Source organism: Lasioglossum baleicum, chromosome 7, assembly GCF_051020765.1.
Source record: "Lasioglossum baleicum chromosome 7, iyLasBale1, whole genome shotgun sequence".
Taxonomy (NCBI): Eukaryota; Metazoa; Arthropoda; class Insecta; order Hymenoptera; family Halictidae; genus Lasioglossum; species Lasioglossum baleicum.
In genome coordinates this window covers 5,202,134-5,212,360 of record NC_134935.1, presented here as the reverse complement: position 1 = coordinate 5,212,360, position 10,227 = coordinate 5,202,134, and the positions used below count along the sequence as shown (strand labels likewise).

Sequence of the window (10,227 nt, the reverse complement as noted above, 5' to 3'; positions counted from 1 at the left end):
GAACTTTTTAAATTGTTTATCACTGGTACTTTTTATCAGTAGTAAAATAGTTTAAAATGCAACTATTACTAACTGATAGTAATCTATAATGACGACCACTATCCTATCGCTTTGCACGCTAATATTTTAAATCGTGCAATTAGTCTATTTAGAATTTTAAACATTTCATTTCTTGTCAATGTAAAACTGCATGACTTTCGAATTAACAATCGTTAATGTTTTAAAACACTTCTTAAAAATAGGAAAACACCTTGCGTGGCGTAAAAATCCTCTATAAATAATAAATTTCTGTTCTTTAACTTGAGTAAGAAAAGTAGGAGAGAGCTAATTGGACCTAAATTATATGTAGTTAATTAGCGCCACTATACCAACACACTACAAATATTTTTCTTAGATTTTCGTAGATTGGGATCGAGGGACATTCATCTCGCGATAATGATACGGGTGAAAACTTTGTTTAATTTTTTTTTATTAAAATGCTTTTCTCAGATTACAAAACGTGTATATCACAAAAATCGTTCGGTATAACAGTCGATTAATTTGGATGGCATTGCTCAACAACCGGGTACATTGTCTTTGTAGTTGCAGGCGACAATGGACGGATCAAAAGCGGTGCCAGCTGGGCAGTGGAACTGGATCATTTTCCATTGTCCCTGGACATTCTGGCAATAGTAAAAGATGGAGCAGTCGTTAGGATCGCGGACATATCCTTCTTTGTTGCACAGTCCTGATGGCGGTGGACCAGGCGGCGCTGGCGTTGGTTTTGGCGTTGGAGGTGGATTTGGGGGTGGGTTTGGTGGTTGAGGTACGATGCCTCTTAGAACTTCGTTCATTTTAGTCAGAAGAGGATACTTTAGTCCACAGATACCGCGGAAGTCGTCGGTCTCAATGCTCCACATCATAGCACCGCCGAGATTGCGACTGGTAATATAGTCACACTTTTCGCGAACGGAGCTAAAAACGAACGGAAACACGTACCATTAAAAAATGATCGATAATTTGAATCTTTTGTCACTAGACTGCGGATCTTGATGCATTTATGAAGAAATTGGTTGGGCAAACTATAAAAAAAGTGAAAGATTTAAACAATTCAAGAACGTTGTAATGTTGCTTTTAATGTAACAAAGTCGTTAAGGAATGAAATCAATTTTTATATTATTCCTGCTTCTCCTATAATCAAAGCAAAACATTTTTATTTTGCATAAACATCCGCAGTCTACTTATCGCGTATTCCGCTCGCAATTATGCAGAGTATTTTATAGGGACACTTACTCGACGTCATCGTATCCAACCCATTGGTTGCCTTTGACAGCATAAGGCACGCGTTGCTGATCTTCCCTACGAATAGTCCAGCCGCCTTGGCTAACAGATTCGCAAATCTCGTTGTAACCGAGCATGCCCGCTTCTCTGGTGTATGGTCCAGCATTTCCGGGACCAGTGGCTGGAGCACCTACACCATTGTTGCTAGGGTTTGCCAGAGTGAACGTTCTTCCATAGGAAGGAATACCAACAATGAGCTTATCGGCTGGAGCACCATTCGAGAGCCAGTAGCGGACGGAAGCGTCCTAAAATAATAAAGAATATAATGATTATACCATAAACGATCTGCCGACAGTCATGTCGTTTAACATGCACTTACAACGTTGAGTTTAGCCTGTTCTCCCTGCTCGCTATCGGAAGCGTACAGAGGGGCGTTGATGCCAGTGACTTTGTTCCAGGAACCGTTCATGTCGTAGGTCATCAGATTAATTAAGTGAGCGTACTGCCCCACTTGATTGATGATGTACGATTGGGAAGCGGATTTCTCGGCGGCGCCAACGGCCACACTGAGGATGTAACCGCGGCTGTCAAAAGCTTGTCTCAGCTCCCTCAATAAAGCCACGAAATTCTCTTTGTCGGATGGTTGACCACCACGCTGATTAGGGTACTCCCAGTCGACATCGAAACCGTCGAAGTTGTACCGTTGCAGAAAGCTGACCACGTCCTGAACCAGTCGGGAACGGGTTTGCGGGTTACTAACCACCTGAGAGAACTTTGTGGATCCTTCGTTCCAACCGCCGATCGCGATCAAAGCTTTGACATCGTTTTGTTTCGCGAGAGAGGTGAACTTGCCGAAACCATTTTTACCGCCGCCATCCGCTAAATCGGCCCATGCGTCCAATATTCGGACAGTGCCGTCCGTGTTGATCCCGATGAAGCTGTAGATCATGTGCGTGCAAAGTCTGGGATTGATGTCCTCTATCGCGATCTGCCCGTTCCCAGGACGATACACGGTCCAGCTACCGAAGTAGCAAACGATCTTCTCTAGATAACGAGAGTGCATTGTATCAGGCGATGAATGTCGCGGATCTTTTCAATGATACAAAGCTCCGATAACCGATTGTCAACGCAGATATCGTAGCTCAAACGATCACACGATGAAAAAGCTTTTTTCCAGCACATTATCAAGTACAAGGTGTGTGATACTTACTTTCAGCTTGAACATTGGCGGCCATTGTCGCCATGAACGCGACCAAGAGCGCTACCTTGAACATCTGGAAACAAGAGATTCATTTCTCAACTCTTTATCTATATATACTTATAGCTTCATTACTCTTTAGGATGAAAATTATGTGTCAGAAGATAGAGTTCTCTTCGCGGAAACATGCACGATTACGGAATATGTACTCTACGAAGTGGAATGTCGATCGGCGAACAAATTCTCGCGACTTCGATTCTGAGATATGAAACTTGAGTTTCGAATTTTGAATACAACGATTATAAACACGTTTGGCGGATAAAGGAAACCGCGATACCTTGGTTGCTTGCTTCCGACGACGTTCCCCAGAGACCACTCTCTAAACCGGCATCGTCTTTTCGATCCTTTTTATATCCCGCCCGAAAATTTGTGGTTTACTTAAAAGTAATCAGTGTTATCAGCGTTACATATATGGATATGAAAAGGATTTTATCAGTCACGATCTAATCGAACACACGTGCGATTATTATATACAGGTATTCGTACAAAAACAGCGTGACACTTGATTTAACATATCCGAAACGGCTCATACAGTGGAACTCTTGTTTGATCAATTGAAAGCAGATCGAGTACGATGTAATTAATGATTAGTATTCATTGATCATTGATTACAATTGATCATCTTGCTCGTTACGAGCTGTATGTACTATTCAAGTGTCTAATATCAAACGTAGAGATCGATCGAAGCTAATCTTTCATTGATTTTTGATGAACCAAGGTGAACCGGCGAAGCAACGATCCCGTTGCGCAATGGCAATTGTCGAACAGCAGCGATTTGTTTGCTTTTCAAATACGTCTTCGACGAATTGTCACAGATGTGCATTTGGAAATAAGGTCGTCACATCGACAGTTTACAAATCAAATTCATGGTTCCGCGGTAGATAATGATATCTCTGGAAATATACGCGAGGTTACCTGCGTGCGACAACAAACGACCGAGTTTGATGTGTGTTGTGTACGCTGCTGAGAAATCGGCAAACTTTTCGAAGTCTAAGATAATGAAACCAGATCTCTTTGTTATTCTAATCCGTGGCAACGCCGGTTCAACGTTTGCCGAGGTGTTTTAATTTGCTTTTTATTTGTCACTAAAATGACCAAAGAAAGAATACAACGAGGAAAACATTACCTCTTCGAAGATACAAGGGTACGGTCATACAGACTTTCACGGACGTACTGTGCCACGATGTTGTAGGCGATTACTTGTCACTGAAATACGCGAATTTATCGCAAACTCTTTTATCAAATAGATAATAGGGAGAGGGAATACCCCCACGTGCGAATATGAAAATTGTAATTTCCCACTGCAAATAAAACGAAAAGATAGTATGCGTTCTCTCATCCGATATCTAAGAATCTATACGGTTACATGTATCCTTTCCGCGAACAAAATTCGACTAAAGATTATGGTCAAACTGGTGCCAATGGTTTAATGTATTTAGTTTCGTTACTGATCCCTATAGTAATCACTTCCATATACCCAAGATAACAGAATGTTTAATTAGTGACCAATAAACCATTTTCTTATCTGATTCAAGACCATGTCAAGATATTGATCTAGCTGTAAATATACCGTTTAGGATTATCCATTTGTAATTCTTGTTTAATCATTTGTACTTATTCTAAATTGTACAATTCCTCTTTTTACTGTTATATACAGGATGGCTCACGCAACTTGCACACCTACATATATAACTTCCAAAATATGCGTTGCACGAAAAAGTTTTGTATACAGAAGTTGCATGGTCTGAAGGGGTACATTATGTAGTGTATTTATTTTTTTTACAGGTGGAAGCGTTTCGGAGATTTGAAGATCGATTTTATTTTTTTAAATGGAATACTATATTTTTTATACCAAAATATGGAATAATGTTGAATTCTGAGTAAAAAAGTATTGACCTTCATTAGCCCTAAACCTAATAATTAACGAGTAAAATTTTCAGGAAATAAAGTGAAATTACTCGTTAATTATTAGGTTTGGGGCTAATGAAGGTCAAAACTTTTTTACTCAGAATTCGACATTCTTCCATATTTTGGTATAAAAAATATAGTATTTCGTTTAAAAACACAAAGTCGACCTTCAAATATCCGAAACGCTTCCACCAGTAAAAAAAAATTAATACACTTACATAATGTACCCCTTCAGACCATGCAACTTCTAGTATACAAAACTTTTTCGTGCAACGAATACTTTGGAAGTTATACAGATGTGTGTGCAAGTTGCGTGAAACACCCTGTATATACAATATATATACTTTTAATCAAGGTTCTTTGGGTCTATTTGTTAACTGAACAACCATTATGGTGTAAGGGTTGTTACTTTCGCAACCCTTTTGTGCTCGAAAAATTACTGTTTTGTTTCTCACGAAGCTCGTCAAAAAAGATTTAGCAATGGAAAATTTGCTAACATTGATAGAATGTATACTATTTGAAAATTCCATATTAAAACGCTAAAAATGAAAAATATGTTATTTCTTCTAATCCTTTAATGATCAAATAAGAAATTTTATTTCAATTTAAAGAATTAGATTTGAATCGTTCTCTACTTGTTTTGCTAATTTGATGAACGAAGTGAGTCAACATCATTATGCATTACAAATAGTAACATGTGTTTTAATTGTATGAAAGAGAAAAACGTTTACAATCATGATGTAATGACTAATTATAGATTCGTCAATACACTAAGAAGTTATTATTTGCTACAAAAATGGAAAAAGCCAATTATATTCATAATTATTAATGGTTTTACTAATCTTGAATAAGTTCAGAATTATATATTATATATATGTGTGTGTGTGTCGTGTGTGTGTGTGTGTGAGTGTGTGCAGAATACACATTGCATACTTAATAACAAGCTCTCATAGTTGTTTTTAAGTTGCTTCTTGAAGTGTTACCTCTAATCCACATGATCGATAATTTAAAAAATGGTTACAATGTAAATTTTAAAAATTCTCAGAACACAATCGTAAATATACAAAATGTACTTCTACCAATCCAGTAAACTATAAGTCAATATTCATTATGAAAAAAGAAATACATACATGTATGTTTATATGTATATATATATATATGTATAATTATAAATACAGTTTTATGTTTTGATTTTTACATAATGTTCAAATAACATATTTAATCAATCTTAATGCAATCCAAAGTATTTTGCCCGTCTGTTATTCCTTCTTAAGCCTTGTTTCCGTAGATACCTCCAGTACTCCTTTGTATTCGGATCTAAATCTTCCAATCTCCGTGGTTCAGTACTAATGTTCCACAACCAATCTGGATATTCAGAGTCAGGCTTCAATTTCACATCTTCACCTTCCTTGAGAATATTCGATCCACATACATAAGTTAACAATTTATTCACATCCTTTTCAACAGGAATTTCTACTTTCTCAAGTACGGCAACTTTTTTAGCTACTTTTTTGGGTGGTGCTATAAGAAACAGAATATTTTCGATTAAAAAGTTGTTCGTTGATAATCACAAGTGATAAACACTTAATAATGTATAGCAGTATTCATTTTATTACGTTTTCGATAAACATGCAACAAAACACCCAAAAAAATCATTTTATAACATACATGTACAACATAACCTCTACCCATATGAAATAAAATTTTAGTATTCTGTGAAAACAAAATGATGTGAGAAAAGAAAACATTGTTACCTGCATAATTTTTTACTTGTATCGCATATTGTACAGGAATAATAAGGCCTTTTTCAATTTGGAACAACCGCAACGCCGAAAGAAAGGACATCGTTCTGGTATTTACAAATAAATTGATCAACAAGCCAGATCAAGCTCAAGTTGCACTGAGTTGCACCAAGTTGCACACAATGGTAAAGATGAATTCTTAAATAATAAGAGAATAATATTAATTATTTGACAGGTTATAGAAATTATTTATTTACATACAGAGAGGAAATTCTCTGTTATATACAAAAAGGAAATTTTTTTATTGTGAATGTATTGAAATGTATGTACTTGTGTATGTGTGTATCTATATATATACATCTACATATATTTAGAATTTAGAATTTAGCGAAGCGGTTCATTCAAACTGATTCAAACGTTGACAACGGCATGGTTACAATGTTACAAATGCGCAATAGCAAACAATAGCTTCGCCCCGTACTAAGTTTTATTAGTGGTGATTTAACTAAAAATATACATAAATAATATCCATAATGTATCAGTGTATTTGTTAAATGATTAAAATCAGATTCAGGAATTTATGGTGTAATCAATTGATCGTACTTTTATGTTTCGGTTATGTGATGCCAATAAGCAACGATAGAGTTACGCGGGTAAGTACGATTTTTATTTTGTAAAATATAAAAAATCATACCCGGACTTTATTGAATTGTTGTAGGTTAAAACTGTAGCCTTTGATATACGAGGCATAAAAGGAATATCGGTAGAGTCCAATTGTAAAGCAAACGTTCAGGAAAATAATCAATTTCTGACGATAGCACCTGCTTTACCAATTCTACCTGGAGCACCTATTCCACCGAAACTATCTAAACGGTATTATAACTCATTTAGGTACAAATAAACTATACACACACAGATTTATATGTAATCTAATTACTGAATTGCACAACTCTTTTATGAATTTTTGACGCAGTTTAGCAGATTCTCCATTTAATATAGAGAATGCTAAAGCCGAGGGTTCCAATACGGTCACCTTGCAATGGACAAGCGAGGGGAAGACTATGGTTGCGACAAGAACAGTTGCGGAGAAAGAAAAAAGTCCCGATAGGATATGTCTCGATAGAAGGGGTCTGACTACATTCCCAAGTATAGTTGGGGAGCCACGTTTACGTTTATTATCTCTTCAACATAATCTTCTCACAAAGATCGAGAACTCAAACTTCTCTCAGTTAACGAAATTAGTATTTCTTGATTTGTATGACAACCAAATCGAAAGGATTTGTAACTTCGATGTGTTGGAAAATCTAAGAGTGTTATTGATTGGAAAGAATAGGATAAAGAAGATCGAAGGTCTGAAACAGCTTTCTAAATTAGAAGTATTGGATCTGCATGGAAATCAGATTCTACAAGTATCAGACTTGGAGAATCTTGCATCTTTGAAAGTACTTAACTTAGCTGGAAATAATATTAAAGCGATAGGCTACCATGATTTCCAAGGTTTAGCCTCGCTGAAAGAGTTGAATCTCAGGCGTAACAAAATCAAGAAATTGTTAGGATTCGGTGAAACGCCACAGCTACAAAAATTATATTTAAGTAACAATAATATTCAAAAGTAAGTATTTAGCGAAAGATAAAGGTATCGATTATATAGTATCGTTGTATTCAATTCTGTTTTAGAATTGAAGATATAGGAAGTCTAGTGAAAGCGTTACAGCTAAGGGAAATAACGATAGATGGAAACCCAGTGACTTTAAATGGAGATTATATGTCCTTTCTTGTGTCGTATCTATCGAATTTACAATTCTTATCTACTATGCCAGTTACGGAACAACTTCGAAGGACTGCTATGGCGTGGAGGACATCTAAAGAACAAAGTAGCTCTACTTTTCTAAATCTCAGCGCACAAGTCTGTATGAACGTTCGCAGAGAAGAAGTTATATCGAACGCTAAAATAAATTGGGAACTTCTCAGATGTCATTCCAAATCCTCTGCGGATAACAATGGCAACAGTACTCGAAGTAGTAACATCGGTTTAGTTCAAGTTCAAAAGTCGAATAAGTTTAACGCATTGAAACCAAAGAATCTAGAGAAAGGAAAGTCGAAAGGCTTTGGGAGTTTAACTTCGATAAATGAGAACATAGAAGCGACGAAGATAAATATTAAAAAACGAAGTAACTCCAGTGATAATTTATTTAGACTTAAGGACACGACTAAAACATATCCGTTAGAGTTCAAATTACCTCCTATTTTAGGTTCTATTGTAGATAATTTGATTAATAACAGATTTGACGAGAAAACAAGCAAAACCAGCAAGAATTTGTCAAAATTAAAAGCTAGTAGCGATGCTGATAGCGAATCGAACAGCGACTCTGATAGTTCAGAAAGTCATGAGAACTTGAAGAGTTGCTTGAAATCTCATCTTCTAAATTCTAGCAACCATATTTCTCCTCGCGATGTTAATAAGTCTGCTGCTAACAAACTGTTTAATCCTATACATGTTTCTTCGCCCATGTCGACTGCCAGTCATGAAAAAGAAAGTGATAAGAATTGTACAATGTTCAAGTCCACCGAGGCGTTAAACGACGAGGTATTAACAAAATTAAGTCGAAACATGAAGCATGATCAAAATGGCACAAGCGATTGCCAATCGAAATCAAGCATTGGTTCCTCCGGTTATTTTTCATTAAGCTCCAAAACAAACAGCATGGATAGTTGTAAGTCAATACTGAGCGATTCTAGCACATCTTCCGCCGCTAAAAATACACTGTTAAAGAGTAAAAATTCCGAAAAAGATAAAAATAGAATAAAGAGTGCTCAGGTGAAAAAAATAGTCACTTACAAAAGTAATAGAGCAGCAACAGCTAGAGCTAAATACAGAGCTTTAACACCGCCAAGTCCACCGCCGTTGCAAAATCCACCAAAAGAGAGAGAACAAGGTGTGTACTGGTAATACATTAGCAGTAGTAATTCGATTAACAGATATCGCTAATACATTCTAGGAGGAGATTATTTAATAGAGATTGTTGGTCGATGCTTAAATGTTTATGGTCAAGGTGCACTGCGTTTTATCGACAAACCATGGGACTGTTCAAAGGCTCAAGATGTTAATGTAGTTAAATTCAATTATGTACAATTCAACGACGTGGCCAAAGTTTTGTGTAAAGTGAAAAATAGGTTTCCACACATAGAACACTTTATGTTTAAAGAAACGAATATTAGTTACCTTGGGCAACTTAATGCTTTAGCCGAAGTACAAGGATTGACGAGCATTCATATAGAAATCGGGAATCCGATTATATCCAAGGATTGGAAAGTATACGCTATATTTCGTTTAGCGCATTGGGGACTCAAAGTTATCAATGGGAAAGAAGTAAATACTTTTTTATTTCGTACAAAATGAAATAGAAAAGTATCTATTAAAAATATTCACTTTGTTCAAATGTTACCTTCAGATTACTAACGAAGAAATTGAATTGGCGAACAAGGAGTATGCTGGCCTTATTGATATTGTCATGTGTTCACTGCCGGAAACGCTGTTGCAACCTTTGTTACAGAGACTTCACTTGGAAAAAGTGCAAAGACAAAACGGAGAACAAATTACTGCCAAACAATTTTTGCTTAACAGCGATCCAGCGCTTAGAAGCGTTGTCGCTAAGGAGGCATTGCAATGGAGAAAAGGAAGTATAACGCAAGTAAGAGAAAAATAATACAGTTCCTGGCGATAATTTGATAAAAGACAAGCACATGAATTTGATAAGAAACAAGTTTTTTTTCTTATTGTAGGAAGATCTTATCTGGAGACATAAGGGAAAAGTGCATCTGTTAAGTCTGATAAATCTCACTATAGACGCGATACAAAAGCTGCAACTTCTTGAAAATAAATGGCCAAGTATTTTGTGCGAGATAATTCACACTACTTTATCCGACTTTTCCGAAATGGACGCGTACATGAAACGTTGTAGCGAGACACTTGAAAGTGACAAATGATGCGCCTTCACACTTCATTTTATCAGTTGAAGTAGTGTGAATTTGCACGACTTAACGACACACGTTCCTTTA

The 10,227-nt window shown here is 36.4% G+C and overlaps 3 protein-coding genes across 5 annotated transcripts; 1 reads left to right on the top strand and 2 right to left on the bottom strand.

Annotated features, from left to right (window-relative positions):
- Positions 1 to 452: 452 nt before the first annotated feature.
- LOC143210886 (chitinase-3-like protein 1) lies at positions 453 to 4,309 on the bottom strand. Its single transcript, XM_076428144.1, has 6 exons — positions 3,645 to 4,309; positions 2,796 to 2,895; positions 2,471 to 2,534; positions 1,640 to 2,304; positions 1,273 to 1,565; positions 453 to 954 (listed from the first exon to the last, which is right to left on the bottom strand). The coding sequence occupies exons 3-6, from the start codon at positions 2,532 to 2,534 to the stop codon at positions 555 to 557; spliced, it is 1,422 nt and encodes a 473-aa protein (XP_076284259.1). The 5' UTR covers positions 2,796 to 2,895; positions 3,645 to 4,309; the 3' UTR covers positions 453 to 554.
- A 1,250-nt stretch (positions 4,310 to 5,559) lies between these two features.
- On the bottom strand, positions 5,560 to 6,323 carry Mrpl54 (mitochondrial ribosomal protein L54). Its single transcript, XM_076428152.1, has 2 exons — positions 6,181 to 6,323; positions 5,560 to 5,947 (listed from the first exon to the last, which is right to left on the bottom strand). Exons 1-2 carry the CDS (start codon positions 6,269 to 6,271, stop codon positions 5,655 to 5,657), a joined length of 384 nt encoding a protein of 127 aa, XP_076284267.1. The 5' UTR covers positions 6,272 to 6,323; the 3' UTR covers positions 5,560 to 5,654.
- On the top strand, positions 6,214 to 10,155 carry LOC143210882 (uncharacterized). Of its 3 annotated transcripts, XM_076428132.1 has the most exons (8): positions 6,214 to 6,353; positions 6,803 to 6,821; positions 6,887 to 7,041; positions 7,142 to 7,780; positions 7,846 to 9,104; positions 9,168 to 9,538; positions 9,621 to 9,860; positions 9,952 to 10,155. In XM_076428132.1, the coding sequence occupies exons 4-8, from the start codon at positions 7,230 to 7,232 to the stop codon at positions 10,153 to 10,155; spliced, it is 2,625 nt and encodes an 874-aa protein (XP_076284247.1). In that variant the 5' UTR covers positions 6,214 to 6,353; positions 6,803 to 6,821; positions 6,887 to 7,041; positions 7,142 to 7,229. The 3 variants fall into 3 exon arrangements, with proteins under 3 accessions (XP_076284247.1, XP_076284245.1, XP_076284246.1); XM_076428130.1 differs by lacking the exon at positions 6,214 to 6,353 and having other exon boundaries at positions 6,568 to 6,821; positions 6,887 to 7,059; XM_076428131.1 differs by lacking the exon at positions 6,214 to 6,353 and having other exon boundaries at positions 6,569 to 6,821.
- Positions 10,156 to 10,227: the final 72 nt, after the last annotated feature.

Excerpts from the sequence above, each read along its gene's own strand:
- LOC143210886 (XM_076428144.1), bottom strand. The coding sequence starts at position 2,534 with ATGTTCAAGGTAGCGCTCTTGGTCGCGTTCATGGCGACAATGGCCGCC. Across the intron at positions 1,566-1,639 it reads AACAGGCTAAACTCAACGTT|GACGCTTCCGTCCGCTACTG; the intron begins GTAAGTGCATGT and ends TTATTATTTTAG. Across the intron at positions 955-1,272 it reads GTTGGATACGATGACGTCGA|CTCCGTTCGCGAAAAGTGTG; the intron begins GTAAGTGTCCCT and ends GTTCGTTTTTAG.
- LOC143210882 (XM_076428130.1), top strand. The coding sequence starts at position 6,723 with ATGATTAAAATCAGATTCAGGAATTTATGGTGTAATCAATTGATCGTA. Across the intron at positions 7,060-7,141 it reads CGGTATTATAACTCATTTAG|TTTAGCAGATTCTCCATTTA; the intron begins GTACAAATAAAC and ends TTTTTGACGCAG. Across the intron at positions 7,781-7,845 it reads AGTAACAATAATATTCAAAA|AATTGAAGATATAGGAAGTC; the intron begins GTAAGTATTTAG and ends ATTCTGTTTTAG.
- Mrpl54 (XM_076428152.1), bottom strand. The coding sequence starts at position 6,271 with ATGTCCTTTCTTTCGGCGTTGCGGTTGTTCCAAATTGAAAAAGGCCTT. Across the intron at positions 5,948-6,180 it reads ACAAGTAAAAAATTATGCAG|CACCACCCAAAAAAGTAGCT; the intron begins GTAACAATGTTT and ends TGTTTCTTATAG.